This window comes from Danio rerio, chromosome 3 (assembly GCF_052040795.2).
Source record: "Danio rerio strain M-AB ecotype USA chromosome 3, GRCz13ab, whole genome shotgun sequence".
In the NCBI taxonomy this organism is placed as follows: domain Eukaryota; kingdom Metazoa; phylum Chordata; class Actinopteri; order Cypriniformes; family Danionidae; genus Danio; species Danio rerio.
In genome coordinates, this window is record NC_141023.1 from 27279871 (window position 1) to 27300946 (window position 21076).

Genomic DNA, 21076 nt, shown 5'->3' on the forward strand with positions numbered 1-21076 from the left:
TCCCAGTGATGGGTTGCAGCTGGAAGGTCATCCGCTGCGTAAAACATGTGCGGTTCATTCTGCTGTGGTGACTCCTTATTAATAAAAGCACTAAGCTGAAAAGAAAATGAATGAATGAATTAGGCTATTCAAATCCATTCATTACATTGACTCCCATTATAAATGTCACACATCAATAACATTCCAAAAGTGTTGTACAGTCTTGACGGTTTGCTTTATTTGACTCATGCAACCAATCAGCATCTCAATATAATAATGAAGCTTTCAAGCCATGCCCCCAAACCATTTCAACTTCCTTAATAGGGGTGGGATAACCCACTAAAATATATTGATCCTATTGACTCCCTTTATAAATGTCACACATCCACGACATGATATAGCACTGTCATACAGACAAGGGTGTGGGCTCATTTGACTCAAGCAACCAATAAGCATCTCAATATGATAATGAAGCTCATAAGCCATGCCTTCAAAACCATTTTACCAATAATAAATTCATTTATTTTTATTGTTGTTTTTAAATTTAGGTTTAAATTTTATTATTATTTAATCTTTTTTTTAAGCCATGTTTGTTTTGAGGTTGATCTTATGTAGAGATTACAGACTGCCTTTGTCGTCTTCCTCCTCCACTGCAGTGCAGCTCGGGCCGCTGAAGGTCCGGTCTTTTCTGGCGTTTGCAAGTGCTTTTCACGTTCCAAAGGACACGGCTTCATCACGCCGTCAGACGGAGGCAATGACATCTTCGTGCACATTTCTGAGTGAGTTCACTGAGCAAACAAGATTTCATGCTCCTGCATCAAAACCAACACACACACACACACACCTCTACAAACACTGATCATCAAGGTGATGCAGATGCAGTCAGACAGAGTCTAACACAAGCCAGCATTAATATACAATGCTGTTGCTGCTGGACCGTTTGTTGATGGCTTGAAGCAATAGCGAAGGAGGGTCTTCTGGGAATAGAAACAGTGTGGAAAGGTTTTAAGGTCAAAGCTCAGTTAAACTCAAGTTTGAGAGTTGAAAGCATTGACCAGCTTCTCTCAGATCAACTGTACTTGATCACGGGGGAAATGGATCGCCATCTGCCCACTCTTCACACATTCACAAGAGTTTTTTGATGGATTTAGAAAATGTTGCAAAGCTGGTTGGTTAATTCTGAATTGATTCTGAGTTACATTTAATCGTATTTGATCAGTTACTTTAAAGGCAATATAACATTGCTCTGTTTAAATTCCATCGTGCATTTCCAGATGAATGTTCAGCTGGAAAAAAATAGTATATGTTAAACATAAAATAATACATACATTTGATGTCTCATTAAATATATATATAGGGGTGCAACAGATCACGGTTGATCTGTAGTTGGTATGGATCACAAGCAACTGTTTGGAACACTAATATATCAATTAAAGGTGTTTTGGGTAGGACAAGAACTCCTTTTAATATGGAAAATAATCCTCCTATCGCGTGCCGTTGCTTTTATTTAGAACACAGTCTAAATTACTCACTCCTGTCCTCAATCTGGCAACCTGCGCTTGCATGCGTTTTGATCCAGAAGTGCAATACCTAGTTCAACCACTGGGTGTCAAACTTACATACTGCACCTTTAATACTCATGGCTTTTATTTCTCAGCAGGTAATTTCAAAAAGAGAATTAATCTCTGAGAAAATGAGAACTTTAAAATATATATAAAAATTTTATATTATCAAATTTAAGTTACATTTGAGTATGGTGTGTGTAAAAATGTTTTTAAAAATGTTTTTTAATCATTTTATTTTGGGACATCTTAAAGGAATTAACTTATTTGTTTTTTTACAAATGTAAGGAGATTGAACATAAAACTATTAAGTTGATAGTAGAAACATGAGATCAATCAAAGTTGACCCCCAAACCCCCCCCCCCCCCCCCAATCGAGAGTTGTGTTGTTTCTGCTCATTTGCAGTAAGTAGTTTGAATAAACAGCAGCCATTTTTTTGTGTGCCAAAATATTTATTAATTAATGTAAATGTAGGGCAAATGCAGCTTTCAAAACATAATATCATATATATCATTAATATTAAAGCTTTTGACTCTGAATGTCAGTGTTTCCCAACCCTGTTCCTAAAGGCACACAAACAGTCCATATTGCATATAACAGTCCACCTCTTCCTATTCAAACAAACCTAAATCAATTCATCACATAAGAAGTTAATGGTTCAGATAAGGGAGACAGCCGTAACATGTACTGTTGGTGTGCTGATCAGCTGAATGTCTTCCATATGTAGGCCTTCATTAACAGAGGCGTTTCTGTAAATCCACTGCGCACATTTCTGATCTTCGCTGTTCTTCATCTAGCATTGATGGCGAGTATGTGCCTGTGGAAGGAGATGAAGTGTGCTACAAGATCTGCTCCATTCCACCCAAACACGAGAAGATCCAGGCCGTGGAGGTGACCATCACTCATTTAGCACCCGGCACCAAACATGAGACCTGGTCAGGAGCCGTGTTTGAATCCTGAGCTCCAGCCGGACATCTGCATCTGAACTCTATCATGAAGGATCTCCCGCTCGCAGAGGCTTCTGGGCCTTTCCTGGAGGTTTGTGGGGACTGGACCAGGTCAAAATCAATGCCTTGATATAATGCCACAAATACACACATATTAAAAAACAAATGACTTGCATTTTATTTTTTCTCTCATTCTTTGAGCTCAGGAGGGGGGTTTGTTTAAAATCTCTCTCTAAATGGCTTTCTGTTTAATTATGTGGCATGAGCTGAGCTCAGTTTATCCCTCACACTAACTATCTGTGAATCCTCCATTCATTTGATTAGTCTTAAAGGGACAGTACACCTAAAATTGTACTTACCCGTTTGAGTTGTTCATCTGTTGAACACAAAAGAAGATATTTTGAAGAATGTTGGAAACTGATAACTATTGAATGTGATATTAGTTTTTTTTTTCTCTTTCCTACTATGGATGTCAATTTCTACCAGTAATCAAAATGTCTTCTTTTATGCTCAACTGATGAAAGAAACCTGGAAATGTTTGATTTTGTGGGTGAACTGTCCCTTTAAGAACATGAAGCCTTAATGCATATCTAAACTGCTTAACTAGATAGGTTTCCATATTTTTATTCACAGAAAAAATATGTATGTCTGCATTGTTGTGAAAATATATCATTTTGATCAGTGTTTCTCAACCATGTTCTCAGAGGACCACCAGCTCTGCACAATTTCCATGTCTCCTTAACCAAACACACCTCATTAGTGGAGACTGAAAGAGCTGTAATAGGTGTGACATACAAAGGAGACATCTACATGCAGTGCTGGTGGTCCTCCAGGAACGTGGTTGAGAAACACTGATTTTGATCATTTCTTGTGAGCATGTGATGATGATTTTGCGAATAAATATTAATCAAACACAAATAAATATTAATCAAAATGGTATTTATTTTAATATATTTATTTCAGAACAACATGTAGATTTAATGTAAAATTACATCACTATATTGTTTTGCTAATATGACTACTCATAACAGTGTAAACCATTTGCAGTTATTAATTAATAGTCATTAGTATGGCTATTAACAATACACATCTCTCAATGAAATACTGACTTGACTTACTGACAGACAGATGCAGCTTTAACATTGGCTCGATGCTGCCCATCGACAACATTAAAAGAACATTTAAAAGGCATCCAAAACAGCATTTCTAGGTTAAACCAACATATAGGACACAATAACATCACAAAATTATAACACTCTTTGTTAGAGGCTGGCATTTTGTACATATTTATATTTGATGCATTAATGGTGGTTAATTAAAAGATTTGATTCTGAAGCTGCTGGGGGAAAATATTTGGCTAACGAAGCGTACACAGTGAACATTTCACGACTACAGTGTTGTTTAATGCTGCCTTCATGTTCTACTGGAATAATCAACACAAGCTCACACATGTATTCGCATAGCTGTTTCATTAAGTGGCGAATTTGTAGATTATCTTTAGCATGAATTGCTGATCTCCCAGTGAGAGTTGGGTTTAGGATCACGTCTCCTTTTTAATAAAATCATACATTTTCACATGACAGCCACAATACCATTTATTATCCACCTCATCTGTAAAATAGTTATGCTTTCTAATGAGATCCTGCTGAAATTATAAATATAAGCTTTTAAGTCTGAAGTTAGACCGCTTCAGAACAGTGTTGCCAACTTAGCAATTTTGTTGCTAGATTTAACAACTTTTCATACTACCCTAGCAACCTTTTTTTTTTTTTCAAAAAGCACCTAGCAACAAATTTAGCAGTTTTTAACATTCATTTGGCTACTTGTAGCAATTTTTAAAAAGTGACTCAAAAGAGCAGTTTCAAGGCTTTACTCAGTTATGAAAACAATCTGAGCTAGCAATTTACTGTTAATGTATAATAAACATGTATAATTCTTGGTAATTCATGTAGTAATAAATTCTAATAGTGATAAAATTTGTCACTTTCACAAATGTGTTAATTTCACAAGTTAAAACAAGTACACAAGCTGTGATTGTTTAGAACAATCTTTGTCCTGCAAAGTTTAGTTCCAACCCCAGTCAGACACACCTGGGTGTGCCAATCAAGCTCTTACTAGGCTTTCTAGAAACATCCTTGCTGGTTTATTAAGGCAAGTTGGAGCTAAACTCTGCAGGACACTGGCCCTCCAGGACCAAGTTTGGACACCCCTGGTTTAGAAGAATGTAAATGTTCATTATCAGTGTTATATTTAAAAAAAAAAAAATCTTTAAAAAGTGTTCATCAATCAGTAATCAAAAAGTGTTCCTTTTAAAAATAGTAAACTGTATTTTTCATAGAAATCTTAATGGACATATTTCAAATAATGTTTGTGCTGGGATGGCCATGTCAATTTGAGAAAGCATTCATTATTTCGTATACTACATAAAGATGTAGTTTTGAGTTGCGATTACACAATGACGTCATCACGCAACGAAATATGTTAATAAGAACTCATGTATTGTGCATCTGGATGTAATATTCAAATATAATTTAATACACGGCACCTCAGAGTAGAAACATGACGGGCTAACTTACATGACGTCACTGATATACAAATTAGTCCATGATGTCATCTGGCAACATTTAGCTACTTTTGATTGTAAAGCTGCATAAATGGAACATGCTAGAACAGGGGTGTCCAAACTCATTCCTGGAGGGCTGGTGTTCTGCATTGTATAGCTCCAACTTCCTTCAACACACCTGCCTGGAAGTTTCTAGTATGCCTAGAAAGAGCTTGATTAGCTGGTTCAGCTGTGTTTAATTGGGGTTGGAACTTAAATATGCAGGACACCGGCTCTCCAGACTAGAACATGTGCTACAAAGACAATAGATGGTATGTCGTGAAGTACACTCATTTGTACATTTGTATTGCAGTTTGTTTTGTACGCGTAATAGTTAAATGAAGTGTACTTCGAAAGGCGTTTGACTGTGTAAAAAGTGCTGTATACTTTAGGTTTTACATATACCAACATTTACATGTTCAATACTTTCTTCATTTGTTTTTTTTTTGGTGTATAAATTATCACACCTGAGCACTTTAAACCTAAAGTATACTTCCGTTTTTAGACATAAAGCCCAGAGTATGTTTGTTTAACATTTAAATGTGTATAAGACATGAGTGAACAGTAGAAATATGGTGAAAAGTTGAGACTATTTCAAATTTATCTTTATAATCTCTTGAATTGATTGAGAGTTTAGTTTTTAACAGCAGATGGTGCTCTGGGCTAGTATTTAACCATACACTCAAATACACAGGATTTTGGCTGAGTCATGCAAGTTGATGTATGTCTCGAAGATAAATCAAATTGTACTATGAACACTGTACGACTGAATACCTGCAATATACAGCACCGTCTGTTGCTAAAAGCTTAACTTTGAATCAATTCAAGAGCAAAAGCAATGCATTTTAAGTCTCAGAATTGATGTCACAAAAGATTTTCACCACCATTTAGTGCAGTGTTTCTCAACCACGTTCCTAGAGGGACCACCAGCACTGCATAATTTAGATGTCTACTTTGTCTCTCACACCCATTACAGGTCTTTCAGTCTGCTGATGATCTGAATCAGGTGTGTTTGGTTAAGGAGATGTGGAAAATATGCAGAGCTGGTGGTCCTCTAGGAACGTGGTTGAGAAACACTGGTTTAGTGGGTAGTATGCGAGTACTCCACATGCGCTGCCCCATTTTTAAGACTACTCTTTGAAACTTAAGTTGCCTCTTTGACGATTCGAGGTATTGAACATCAGATGCGCACAATCTTAATGTTACTTCATATAAAACTGAGGATGTTCTGGCAGTTTCAAAAGTATGCAGAGTCACAAATGGACACCAAGAAAACAATGTTTGTATTTTAAAGAAGTGGCACTTTTCGTCTGCACCAGTGCGATAGGATCAAACTACCGTAGAATGCAAAAACAATAGCCGACAAGTGCTTAAACAATTAAACCACATCAGCAACTATAGTTAAAACAAATTCTAAGATCTTTTTAAAATGTAAATATTTGGATCCGGACAACACAAAATGACAAGTGTCTAGTCTGAAAACTCAAATGGTGTATAATTTGAAATCCATGTACACTTAAAGAGATAATTCACCCAAAAGTGAAAATTTCCTCACGGTTTACTCACATAAAAGTCAGAAGTGTATTTATTTCTTCTGATGAACACAAAGAAAGATATTCTGAAGAATGTTGTGGGGAAAAAACACCATCAACATCCATAGAAGGGGAAAGAAAAAATTACTATGGAAGTCAAAGGCTGTTATGCTTCCTTTGTGTTCATCAGAAGAAACTCAAATATGTCTGGAATAAGCAGAGGTTAAATAAATGAGGCTGACTATCTAATTTTTGGGTGAACTGCCCCTTTAGGAACTTCCCTGTAGCACATGAAGGCAGCATCCAAATATATAAAGAACGTTTAAAACAATCAAGCTGAAGGGACATGTCAGCTTGGAGAAACTGGAGCAGGAGAATCACCCCGAACATTGCAAACACGAACAGGCTGTCAAAACCATCACATGAAGATCACACCATGTCAATACCAGCCAGCAGAACAATATCGCTTTTCCCAGCACGGCCTGTAAATGAGAAACAGCAGGGGGATCATGTTCACCTGAGCAGAGCATGGTCAATATGAGTTTGTGCTTTTAAAACGCTCTCCCTGACAGATTTCTATTGTTGGATCTGATGGACGGTTAAGACTTTCATTGTTGCCTGATAATGCATGCGGAAGCGAAAAACCATCAGGCATCACGTTACCAAACCGGTTTGTGCTTTACAGGTTTTTGCGTTCCTAAATATGTGGATTAGAGTCCACATCTCTCTATGATTGAGGAATATTAAAATAATAAGGTCACCTCAAAAGTGACATGCCGATTGATTGAAGATCTTCAGCTTCAGAGACATCTTTACACAAACCTACAATTCACCTTCTCAGAATTTTCAGCCTGATCAATCCAACACCATCAGTTTTTAAAGTATAGTTCACCCAGAAATTCAAAAACACACAAAGATCATTTGAAGAATGTTTGAAAACAGTAAACATCAACATGCAAAATAGGGAGAACAAAATGGAGGTAAATGGTTACTAGTTTCAAACATTCTACAAAAAGATTAGTAGAGTTTCTTTTTTTCTTTTTTTTTTGAGTGAACTATACCTTTATTTCAGACAGGACCATCTGCAAAGTGACATCCTAAAGAGCATTCCAGTGCAGTTATATCTATCTATGTTATCATTTATCTCTATAACGTCTTTGCTCATCTTTTCATGCTTTAAACATTTCCTCATGCCTTTATACGACATTTAAAGGGATAGAAAATAGAAATATATTGCGATTGGAAATCCCCGTCTCTACTACACTGCTTTATTGGTCAGATTTTGGACGGTTGGAAAACATCTGACCTCACATTTCACAAGCTACGCTGTGACATCAGTCGCTTTCTAGGTCTATCATTTCAGTGAATGACCCTTGGTTAGCGTTGGGCTAAAATCAGTTTGGTCAAGAGAATTATGGTGGAGATGAGATGAATGAGAGGAGACAGAAGACAGATTGGTGTCGTCCTTAATGAGAGATGACAGGAGAGACAGAGAGCAGTTAATAGTGTGAGGCTGCTGGAAAGCCTCCAGTACTCTTTGTGTGTTTGATGATGAAGGCCAGACACTACTCTATTTATGCTCAGCCAGGACGTCATTCAGGATGTTCAGCAGCTGATGGACATGATACTCCTTGAAGACTAGAGCAGGACGGAAACGGATGGATTTTTCTCCACAGGAACCCAGAAATACACCTGACCAGAAAAATGAGCAGTTTAGAGAAAAACCTTGCACTGTGTGGACAAAAATGTATGCTTACTACTAATTATATTGTGTAGTAGCTGCTACTATCATTTTGTTGTCAATTTAAATTGATTATATAATTATTTAAGTCATAAAAATGGTTTACAGTTGTGGTGTTTATTGCCCATAATGATAAATATAATTTTTACATAGTAATTTAAATGTAATGGTAATACATGAATTATCAGTGGGTCTGCACAATATATCCTTTCAGCATTGATATCACAATGTGCACATCTGCAAGTCACATCGCAAGACATGCAATGATGAGTCTGAATTTTAGCTGACCAGGAGCTACAGAATTCTATTTAATTACTGTATTTATCAAATTTATGATTAATAATTATATATATATATATATATATATATATATATATATATATATATATATATATATATATATATATATATATATATATATATATAGTTGGCGAATAGCCTGGTGGTTAGCACATCCACATATGGTGCAATAGCACGTCAGGGATACCCGTGTTCGAATTCCGGCTCGAGGACATTTCCCTACCCTACCCCCTTCTCTTTCTCCAACTTCGCTTCCTGTCTAAATACTGTCCTAAAATAAATCTTTAAAAAAAAAAAAAAAGTTGTAAAACAATTTTACTTACCCTACTGGCAGGTAATTTAGCTTGTTTTAAAAGAAAAACTCTTCATTTTGAAATTTTTTATGAAGGTGAAAACAATATTTTTTACTTTAATTGTTTTGATATTTGACTAAAAATGAGACAAAGCACATGTCTCCAAAAGCATTTAAGAAAAGCAGTTTTTTTGTGTGATTGTTTTCTGTATTGGAATACTGTTAGACTCCAGCAGAAATCCATCAAATACAGCCATTCAATCCATCTTGTAAAACTATTCATATAGCAATATTTTAATCGCATAAAAATAAAACATTGGCAATATCAAAATTTTCCAATATCGTGCAGCCCTAATTAATAGGATTATAAATTGCAACAACATGTATTAATTAGTATATTAACATGCACTACTGGTCAAAAGTTTGGGGTCAGTTTGTATTTTTATGCCGTTTTTTATTTTTATAAAATTATTCTGTTTATCAAGGCGACATTTATTAAAATGTAACAAAAATGTTAAATTGTTAAATATTTATTAGAATTTTAAATGACTGCTTTATTGTATATCGTTTTAAATGAAATTAATTACATAAAACTACAATTATTTTATACAACAAATAGTCAAAATATAATATTCATCATCTCAAACAACAAGTTACTACAGCTGTTGCAGGGAATTATGGTCATTGCAAAATTAGTAAAAATATATAATAAAAATAAATAAAAATACAACAAATATATTTGAAGTCAATATTATTTAATGATGTTTAACAGAGCACTGCAATTTTCACAGTATGTCTGATAATATTTTTTCTTAAACAAAAAGTCTTATTTGTTTTATTTCGGCTACAATAACAGCAGTTTTAAATTTTTTAAACACAATTTAAGGTCAAAATTAATTGCCCCTTCAAGCTATATATATATTTTTTTTTGATTGTCTACAGATTAAACCAGATTATCCCTGTTAAACAGAAATTAGTGAAAAAATAAACAGGCTAATATTTCTGACTTCAACTGTATGTTATATATATATATATATATATATATATATATATATATATATATATATATATATATATATATATATATATATATATATGTATATATATATATATATATATATATATATATATATATATATATATATATATATATATAGTAATTGTAATTTTTTTTACCTGAGATATAGTTAATATTCTTAAATATAATAATAATTATTATTTATGAGTATTTATGACATTGCAAATCTATTTTACTGTAGTTCCTTGTTGTCACTACTTAAAATCTAAATAAGAAAATATTGAAATAATTGTGTTCCAGTAAATGTCAACTCTGGACATGGTGTGTGTGTGTGTGTGTGTGATGGCGTACCCTTGTTCCTGGCCTTCAGCATGATGGAGTCACGTGTGGCATCACTGCTGGCGTTGATGGCACAGAATGTTCCCTGACCACGGGCTCCGCTCAAGAGATGAGGATACTGACTCTACAATAGACAACGAAGAAACCATCATCAATCCACAACAAACACTCATTACATGACATGATGGATTACGCTGTCATTCTGTCTCCGGCTGCAGGAGTGATGAACATCCTCTTAAGACAACCATTAAGGTGAATAGGGTAAAAGACAAAAAAAGTACTATTTATCACCACACTTACACAGTGGATTTATTACTCAAAGCAAAAAAAAAAAAAAAAGTTCACAAAAAGTATCTAGTTCTTTGCTCTAAAATGTTATATATAAATATGCACTCAATTGCTGCATACATTTCTAGCCTTAAAATCATCAAATGAATTCATATCAGAAACTAGTTTTTATAAGTTTTTTTTTTGAGTCAAAAGGTTTTAAAGAGGGGAAATACTTGCATCATCACAAGATTTAGAAAATACAGTCAATAGTGAGAAAATCCTCTAAATATTTGTAGCATAAAATGTTGGATATAATCAGGCAACTTATGTATGAACAAATGAATAAATAGAAATAAATATTATGGAGCATCAGAATACATGCATGTATTTGGCGAATGCAAGCACTGGTGTTAATAATAGTAAATAATGGTATTAATAATACATTTAATTATTAATAAAAAACAATTAGAGCATATAAACAGATTCAATGAAAATACAAAGATGCAGTCAATAGGGGCGATGAACATATTAAGCACTACAATGCTGCTCAGAATCTGCATTAAATTGGTCCAGATGATCAAGAAATGATTGCCATATATGGTAAAACTTAGGGATATATGTGTAAAAAATCTGCAGATTTATGCGGAATGATTTTATGAGTATCATAACTAAAAACTTCATATATGAAATTAACAAATATAGATTTTTAACTTCTATTTAATGTTTACAATGCTAATGCAATTAGATCCACTTATTTGTTAAATAAAGCAAGTCTCTCATATAACAGATCTACTAATAGACAGAAAATATTACTTTACAAACTGTATTGTAAATAAATCATATGAAATTTTTAATATTATTATTATAATCACAATTATATTAGTGAAATTCATTTAAAAACTGAATTAATATTACACAAGTAAATACATAGAGTCAATGGGCTAAAAAATGCAGATTTTATGGATGTGCACATTCCATGTGGGCCTACTAAAAACTCCATAACGGACTCTTTCCATGTGCAACATTTAAGTGAGATAGGTTAACCATGTCTTAAATTGAGGAATAATCTGACAGATTTAGATTTGAAAAAAAAATAATAATAATATTGAGGAAATTACTTTTACAGTTGTGCAAATTAGTTATCAATCTCTCAGAAAAGCTTTTTCTAATCAAAAATTTGGCATAAAACAAAATGTATCCGCTTGTTAAGAGTGACGTTACACAGAGCAGCCATCTGATTCAAGTGTATCAAACTGTATGGGGAGACTCATCAAATGGTAATAATAAACATTTATAAAGCGATGTAATACTTTCATGATCGCAGTATATATATCCATGCCTAATGGCCGATGGCCAGAAAGTCATAGTTTTTTTTAGAAATTGTTAAAATGTTGTTTATGATGCAGCAAGCCCAGAGACTGTTGTGTACACTATGATTGTATAAAACAATTTAATTGAATGTGTGATTTAACTAAAAAATTATCATAAACAAATATTTTCTAACACAAGCAGAGTGGTGTATGATGAAGCGGGCTGTACCTGTAGAGCATAGAGCCCCTGCAGAAGAGCTTTGCCTGAACGCGTCACCTGCTCCAGAAGGTTCTCTCTCCTGATCACATTGAGCACCTCTGATAGGAACAGATTCTTGGAAGGGTCTCCCATCCACGTGTTGAAGATTCTGTAAGGCTAAAAGTGCAGAGCATTGTCAGATCAAATGCTCAACTTCATCTGCTTTCACACTCCAGCTCCCTCACAAAAGCCATGCCACTCCACAGCTAACAAATCCATTATTCTAAACCTTTTCAACAGATCAAAACAGGAAAAGGGCTATTTTAATTGGCTTGTTTTAAATGGATCACCACCCATAATTAAATATCTTAAATGTATTATTTTATTTCTTCTGTTGAACACTTGAAAATATTTAATAATATTTAATGACAAAACACTGTGCATTATAAATCTGAGATGCAAATAAACTATATAATACACAAAAGCTTCAGTTAAAGTCTGTGAGAACCAAAAGTTGCTGAGACTCATTTCAGTATGTTGATGTGTAACAGATTTTTACATCAGATTTCGCCTATGCTACTGTTGTCTATTGGAAGGAATGAGTCAATAGAGCCGCCATTTTAGTACAGGGTAGTGCTATTTGAAATGAACGCGCGACCAAGATGTAGAGGACTGGCCATCCAGAGCCAGAGATATATAGACATTTATACATACATCTATTATCTGGAGTTATCCTGGGGGTCATCATGCATTTTTTTTTTTTAATTACAGAAATTATTTATCCATCAATGTAAAAAAGTGATGGAAAATCATGATCGCACAGGCATTGATGACAAAGAGGATGTGTTTGTGTGCATGGAAATGTATTATCCTCCCTCTTTGTTAAATTTGATCTAATCTGTGTCATGAAACACAACACCTTTTCCTGCTTTCACTTCATGTTCTAACAGAGAGAGCGATTCGTTTGTGAATGAATCTTCGTTAACGACTCTTGTGAACCATCGATAGATCTCTGCGTCTCAATGGTATGTAACATTTGTAATATTCAATATTTTGGGTGGACAGTGCACACATTGAGGCGCAGGCACTGTTGTGTTATCAGGCACCCTTACAAGCTACTTCAAACACTAGTCGTTACAGGCGACAATAATACAAGTTTCTGGCATCAGCGTCTTGTTGTCATATTTCATTTACACAATTTGCTGATTTGCTGTAGTCTTGACTAATGCGGTTGAATGACTTTTGTCCTGGGAGCACTGTACAAATATGGCGGTGGTATTGACGCATGTTCAGGGCCCATATACGATATCTACTGTATATATATATATATATATATATATATATACATACAAGTACCGCAACTCTAGATGCAGAAGGAAATGCTCAGAATTTGATTGAAGATTATGAAAGTAAAAAAAAATTCCAAGTTGATTAACTTGCCCAGATGAATTGTTCACATAGAGAATAAAAATGTGTGCGAGCAAAACAAACATTGTAAATTTTGATTTCTCACAGACTTTAAGTTTCATCACTATTTTACTGTTTTTATTATTATTATTATTCTCAATAAGAACAAACCATTACAACAATTTAAAAGGATGCATAAATAGTTCTTTCATTAAAAGTTTTTCAGTTCAGTCAGCTTTGATTCTTGTTGTGCAGTTATTTAATAAAAAATAAATGTAGTCAATACATTACTGTGTGAGAATTTAGCCTGTAGGATGCAGACAAAAAGTATGTTTTCGACAGTAGGGGGCGCTAGTGCTCAGCTGCAGACAGCTGAATAAACCTCATTTGAGGACATGCAATCGTTTATTCTGACTGAACAATCATCAGCTCCTAAACCCCATTATAACGCCATTTATCAGCAAACGGTGCGCTTTCTGATTTTGCACGAGGGGATGTTTGTGACAGCTCTTACTTTGTCAGGCTGCAGTTCATCTCTGTGAAAATATCCTCCGGTCAGCATCTTCTTGCTGAAGGACACCAAATCCGCAGGGTCGTCCAGACCCCAGTGCTCATGAGCCCAGAATTTGCCCGTTGCTCCTCCACCGGTCTGAACCTCATCAACGTGGAAACCACAGCCATGCTGAAACAAGCAGACACAGACAAATCTGTCAACCCATTGTCTGTCAAATCCCAGTGCAGTCCAGAGTTCCCATGCTTTCATGAACACGAGGTTCAAGGACTTTTAATAGCACCATTCATTTTAAATCAATTTAAACTGTCAGAATCCTTACTGTACTTGACTTTTTACTTACACTTGATATTTACATAAAGAGTAATTTTGAAAAAAAGAAAAGAAATTTAAATTCTAAGAGTTTTAATAAAATTTGATTTGAATTTAATATTGGATATATTTAAATGCTGCTTCTGAAATATTGAACAATTGTGCATTATTTGACAGTGTTATTGTACAAGATTTAAATTTAGGATTTTTAATTTAAGAGTTTCTCAGTTTTATCATTCTGTTTTTGACAATTAAGTACAATTATTAAAATAAAACCATGAAATTATTTAAATTAAAATTGAATTTAAGCACTTGCAAGGATCTATGTCTGTTTGTAGATACATTCCAGGCCTTGAATCACACACCTGAAATTAAATTACTTTCAAAAAGCGCAGGAACCCTGGCAGCCACACAACACATGCTGAACATTGACATGCTTCATTTTAAGTGACCACTTCTTTTTTTTCTCAATTCAATTCATCTTTATTTCTATTGCATTTTCACTATGTAGATTGAGTTAATGCAGTTTAACAAGAGGAAAAACCATAATATTTCAAACTGTGAAACATTAGGTGGGGTGGGGTAGAGGTTGATGGTAAGTGTAAATCTGGCATAAAATATATTTTGCACAAATGTGCTTCATACTAACACATTCCCTTCAAAAACTAGTTTGATTAGTGATTTGGAAGTCAGGAGTCAATATGTTACTTGGCAGATCCAAAAATTAAACATTTGTTATTGTTTTTTTTGAGCACAGACATGGTTAATCAAGCTGCTACAGCTAGTAAACAGGTCCAGTATATCACCAGCTGCAGTGGTGCCATGGGTGATTAAGTCGTGTAGTATTATATCACTATTAAACCAAATCTGAATGGTGCCCTTTTCCTGATGTTTGCAGATAAAGGCTTACCAAAACTGGTTTACTACAGTAGGTTGTCCTTTTTCATGTTTTCTGAGTTTCCAGATGCGCCATACACCCAATTATAGCACTTAAAGATGGAAAAATTCAGATTTTCATGATATGCCCCCCACGATATGCCCTTTTTGCCATAATAACAGCTATATTAAATTATGTCCTATTGTGTCCTGCCTTATCACATTTAGAAAGACTCAAATTAGAGCAGATAAAAGAACTTCCTGCAGAGCTGCGAGTGTCTTCTTTTATTTGATCATTCAAAGAGTCTTTTTTATATATATATATTCATAAATGGAGTATCCTTCTGACAGTACTTCAAAGCAGAGACGGAGTGAGTGAGGAGTACTGTGAAGGATAATGAAGCATTAGAGTAGAGTTATCCTGCAAACGAAGAGCTTTACCTTGCGTGCAATGTTTCTTAGTTTGATGAAGAAGTCTGGTGAGGCGTGATTGTCTCCTCCTTCAGCTTGGATGGGCTCGATCACAATACCAGCCACCGGTTTGCCCTTCTGCCTCCACTTCACTATCAGATCCTCAACCTGAAATCCATTCAGACATATTAAATCTCTAACTTGCATGTCAAAATAGTGATTCTAGTGAATTTTCTTATATTGGTTTCTTTTATTCCCGTTTATTTAAAGCTCTTTGAAATAACATTGTGTATGAAATGTGCTACATAAATAAAGTATAATTATAAATCCTAGTAGTTTACGGACTAAAATGAAAGTAAAAAAAAAAAAAAAAGCTTCCTAACAGGAAATAAAATCTTAAAAAGAAAAAGTATAAATGAAACAAAGTTAGAAACATAAACATTTAAAAAGATAACAAAACTACAAAATGAAAAGCTAAAAGCAAAACCACAAAAAGCACAAAACAAAAATGCTAAACACATGTGCATCTGGAAAGTATTTATAGCGCTTCACTTTTCCACATTTTTGTTAGTTTCATTGCAAAATGGATTAAATTAATTTATTTCCTCAAAATTCAACACACAATACCCCATAAATGACAATGTGAATTCTTTTTTTTTCTTTTTGCAAATTTATTTAAAAAAAAAATGAAAAAAATATTTATATATATTCACATGTCCATAAATATTAACAGCCTTTGCAGTGAAGCTCTAAAGTGAACTCAGGTAAAGGTTCTGTTTCCACTGATCATTCTTGAAATGTTTCAGCAGCTTAATGGGAATTCAGCTGTGGTAAATTCAGATTGGACATGATTTGAAAAGGCATACACCTGTTTTGTAAGGTCCCAGGGTTGACAGTGCATGTCAGGTGTGCCAAGCTTGTGGCATCATATTCAAAAAGACTTGAGGCTGTAATCGTTACGAAAGGTGTATCAACAAAGTATTTAGCAAAGGCTGTGAGTACGTATGTACATCTGATTTTTCAGCTTTTTAATTTTTAATAAATTTGCAACGATTTCAAAAAATCTTTTTTCCACATTTTCTTTATGAGGTATTGTGTGTAGAATTTTGAGAAAATAAATTATTTGAATTCATTTTGGATTAAGGCTGTAACAAAAAAAATGTGGAAAAAGTGAAGCGCTATGAATACTTTGTGGATGCACTTTAAATGCTAAAGTCTAATAATAATAATAATCATTATTATAATAATAATTATCACAAAGACAAACAGCATGTAAATAAAACAAAATTAACATAAAACCAAATAAACTGATAAACTCTAAATTAACCAGCAGAAAATGTAAGCTTAAAGCTAATAATAATAATAATAATAATAATATTAAGCATCATCATCAAAAATGACATGCGTTGATATAATATTTCATTTTATCTACCTGTACATATCAGTTTGCTATCATTGAGATGTTATGCTATTCAGAGTTTAAGATTTTAATTTTACTGCAAGTTTTCTTATTTTTTTCAATATAGTTTTAATTCATTTCACATTATACTTTTAGATAGTCTAAGTGAAAATAAGAAGTATTTTATTTCTACATGTATTCAAATGTTAAATAATAGGGCATTATGATTGCCTCATTGTAATCCAGAATTTAATTGCTTACAGAGCTGTTAACTGAGCTGATTTTGCACGAAGCCCTGTACACCTCAGGGTTCCCACTCTTAACCAAATGTCAAATTCCTTTACTTTCCCTGACTAAAACACTGAATTTCCATGACCTATAATGAATGGAAAAACAAGGTGCAATTGTGCTTTGAATAATATGATGATTGTTTGAGCTTCAATATCATTTTTCATGAATTTAATAACCATTATAAGAGCAAAAAATAGCTAATTTACCTCAACATTTTAAAAAGCCATTAAAGGAAACAAGAGCACTCTAAAACAGAGTCTTTGAAATAATCATTTTGTAGCCAAAACTCTTGAAAAATAAATTTTTCTTTTATGTTTGCCTTAATTAACAGGTACAGCCTGGTGAATGCATGCAATTTAAGTGACTGGAAGTTGGCGAACGGGAAATGGAATAAAACGGTGCTGAATAAAAGCCCAACTATAACAAAAGGCAAAATGTGCAAAAATATGTGATTAAACAAATATGACGGTATAGAAAATTTACATTTTGATAAAAGGAAATCAGTGGAGTGACAAATTACAAATCCTCAAATGACTGTAATTGAGTAGGTTGTCTTAGGAATTGTTCTTTACTAAGTAGTGTTAAAAATGTGTACTTTTACTCTACTATTTTTCCTTCAAACTGCAGTCACTACTTCAGCCAAATTGCCATAGTCGAGACAAAAAAAAAAAGTAGAATCGTCAGAGCTGTGATTCCATTCCAATCAAAAAAAAAAAGAGTTGAATCATACAGAACAACCTCTAGAGACAGAAAGCACTAAATTGTTACACGCAATGACCAAGAGACTGTTTAGACCAGAGATGTACAAAATAGAGCCCGCAGGCCAAAATTGGCCCATGATAAGCTTTGATTTGGTTCGCCATCCTATCTGAAAAAGAAGATTGATTGGGAGCTTTAACAGAGGTCATCATTTTTAATTGAACAAAACTTTTTTTGTCTGTTTTATAATTGAGCTACTGTTTTTACTGTAATAACTTTATTATATATATATATATATATATATATATATATATATATATATATATATATATATATATATATATAAATAATAGTTCATAAAAAGCAATGTTTTCTAGTTTTTCTTTTTATATTATGAAAATAAATTAAGAAATAACTCATGGCAACTTTAATGTAATACAGTTCGTTATATTTTCCTTCAGCCCACAGACCTCAGTCAAGTTTGGTTTTTGACCCTTTATAAGAAAAGGTTTGGGCACCCTTGGTTTAGACTTTGACACTGATCAGAAGATGACCGTTATCTGCAGTATGATGACAGAAATTGTAGAATAGCCTTCAACAATAACTAAATGTACAACAGAATGTTTTGTTTCACATGTAAATGCATCAACTTTTAAGTGTTATAATATCTACTCATCAAGAGCACTCTTAAAAAGGCTACAATTTACTCATGCTTTCAGTAATATTTACAACATATACTTTTATTCTACTTGCACTACATTTTTGGGTAAGTAGAAATTAATGGCATGTTTCCACTGATCCGTATGGTCCCGTACAGTACAGTGCGGTACTCAAATATGTCAGTTTCCATGATCACACTACAAAAAAGTGCCAAAAATTGGAGCTAGACTCACTGCTGAACATTATTGGCTTACAGAAAAGAATCACTAGGACATGGAGCAAGCCAAGTCTTCTTGTAACCAACAAAATAAATAATAATTCTGTTCGGTTCATTTTATAAATGTAGTATTATTTAAAATGGTGTCTAAAAATGTGAGGAATCCACAACAGTAATATTTGAAATAACGATCCTGAGTTTACTAACCCTAACTGAATTTTTTTAGAGCGAGAATGTTCCTGAACGCAACATTTTGGTTTACTCTAAATCTAGCAAAAGAGCAATTTTCACAGTGGAAATGCAAGCCTGATCACGGTGACCCGTATCAAACTATAGTTACTAAATCGTACTGCTCAATGGAAATGAAGCATAATATTTAGAGAGACAAACAAAAGTGCCGGATTTTCAGGAACCTGTACAAAAAAAATCCTGATTTTTAATTTCTGCAACTGATCTTTTGAAATTCCATGATATTCCAAAAAATCCATGAGCCACGAAAACCCTGCATGTGAGAGATATTTGACTCTGACCTCCTCCAGACAGCGGGCTTCCTCCTGAGCATTCTCCCTCTCAAACTCCTCCAGAGGATACCGCAGCTTCGGGAAGGGTGCGATAGGCCAGTCGAAGGATGGGATGTCCAGCTTGTGGATGGCCTTGGAATGTGTTGTGGCCAGGCAACCTGAAATCCAACACCACACACACACAAACACGCATACTAGAGGGCCGATGTTCCAGGCAAAACAAAACATCTGCTGTTCAAATGAAGTCATCTGATACGAATAGCTCCACAGGAAATCAAATGCAATGCAAAATATATGTAAAGCCAGGCCACTGATCTCTGAATCTGAGCTCTAGCAAAAGACAACATTTTCAAGCACTTACCCAAAGTCCTCCCATGGAAAGCTCCCATGAAAGACAAAATGCTCAAATCTGGACATCCAGGACTCTAAGAGAGAGAGAGAATGAGAGAGAAAACTGTGTGTATAAAATGTATTTGTTGGTGGTGGAAAATTATATGCATAATGAGCATCTTTCATATTTTCTCTAACCTGATTGACCATGCAAGTGCCGACTTCCTCTTCGGAGGGGGTTGCATATCCTCTTTCTTTATTCTAGAAACCATTAGAGAGAAATAAAAGATATTAGATGATCTAGGACAGTGCTTCCCAAAGTAGGAGGGGGGAACGGTAGGGGGTGTCACAGGACAACAAAGAGGTGTCGCTTGGTGATTTCCAAAAATCTAATAAATTTTTTAAACCATTTGAATTACCATATTTAATCCATAATAGTAGTATATAGTTACAGCCATTTTGGGCGTCGCAGGCTGAAAATTTTGGGAACCCCTGATCTAGGAGATATTCATGCGCATAAAGTAGGACTGTCAATCAAATGACAATTAATTGATGACATGAATACAAAATGACAATGTGACATGACAAATCTACTTTGCAATTAATGTTATATAACTGGAACTTGTCATTTTTTTGTTCAATATTTTTTGCACAAAAATATTAGATATAGATATAGTCCTATTATAAAATTTATTGACTGATTAAGGATAATAATTGAAGATACAAGACAACCGTTTGAAATTCTAAATTAAGTTTTGATATACTTTTGAAATAGAACATTTTCAAAATTATATTTTAAATATGTATACAACATCTTTACAATAAACTACCAATATATGTTTTTTTTGCATTAAAAAATTACAATCTTGACCAATACAATGTGTTTACCTAAAGTTTAGCCCTAGTTTATATATTGATATATGATCATATGTATGAATAATAGTCTGTGCAATGTATTAATTTGATCTTTTAGTTTCTGCATGTTTCACAGAGTTTAACACCTTTTAAGACCATTATGACTGAAATTTGAGAATCATAAAGGGATAAAGGCTAAGAATTTTTTATTTTTTTTAATGGCCTAGATGGAAAATATTTTTTTTGCCCGATAAAAAAATTATTATAGTTTAATACATTTAATAATACAATAATAATAAAACAATTAAATATTTCAGATTTTATTTCTCAGCAAAATAGCACTAAATAGATAGAGAACTTTTTAAACAGTGTTATTGTAAGGAAAATAATTAAATCATTACGATAAATAGACTTTAAAAAATGACCTTTTTAGGCTTTTTGTAAGTTTAAAGTTTTATTGAGATGATTGTTGGTGATTGTATGGGATGTGGTAGCA

The 21076-nt window shown here is 33.8% G+C and overlaps 2 protein-coding genes across 29 annotated transcripts in view; one reads left to right on the forward strand and one right to left on the reverse strand.

The window, feature by feature from the left end:
- carhsp1 (calcium regulated heat stable protein 1) overlaps nucleotides 1-3427 on the forward strand; it is a 33701-nt gene extending 30274 nt beyond the window's left edge. For 3 of the 10 annotated variants that reach the window (XR_015479642.1, XR_015479646.1, XR_015479645.1), the window contains 3 exons: nucleotides 636-758; nucleotides 2339-3184; nucleotides 3305-3427. Coding sequence is in view for 3 of the 10 variants with exons in the window: in NM_200562.2 (NP_956856.2) it covers nucleotides 636-758; nucleotides 2339-2501 (286 nt within the window). In the remaining 7 variants the exon portion in view is untranslated. Of the gene's footprint in view, nucleotides 1-635; nucleotides 759-2338 lie in introns of all 10 variants that reach the window. The other 7 variants (XR_015479643.1, XR_015479647.1, XR_015479644.1 and 4 more) reach the window with 4 other exon arrangements.
- The window catches only part of abat (4-aminobutyrate aminotransferase), a 48645-nt gene continuing 30979 nt past the window's right edge, over nucleotides 3411-21076 (reverse strand). For 3 of the 19 annotated variants that reach the window (XR_015479609.1, XR_015479617.1, XR_015479618.1), the window contains 9 exons: nucleotides 19924-19986; nucleotides 19757-19820; nucleotides 19405-19553; nucleotides 15639-15776; nucleotides 14013-14180; nucleotides 12122-12268; nucleotides 10325-10436; nucleotides 6478-8314; nucleotides 3411-6004 (listed from right to left, as the gene is read on the reverse strand). Coding sequence is in view for 4 of the 19 variants with exons in the window: in XM_087242317.1 (XP_087098443.1) it covers nucleotides 8193-8314; nucleotides 10325-10436; nucleotides 12122-12268; nucleotides 14013-14180; nucleotides 15639-15776; nucleotides 19405-19553; nucleotides 19757-19820; nucleotides 19924-19986 (963 nt within the window). In the remaining 15 variants the exon portion in view is untranslated. Of the gene's footprint in view, nucleotides 8315-10324; nucleotides 10437-12121; nucleotides 12269-14012; nucleotides 14181-15638; nucleotides 15777-19404; nucleotides 19554-19756; nucleotides 19821-19923; nucleotides 19987-21076 lie in introns of all 19 variants that reach the window. The other 16 variants (XM_087242317.1, XM_087242316.1, XM_087242318.1 and 13 more) reach the window with 13 other exon arrangements.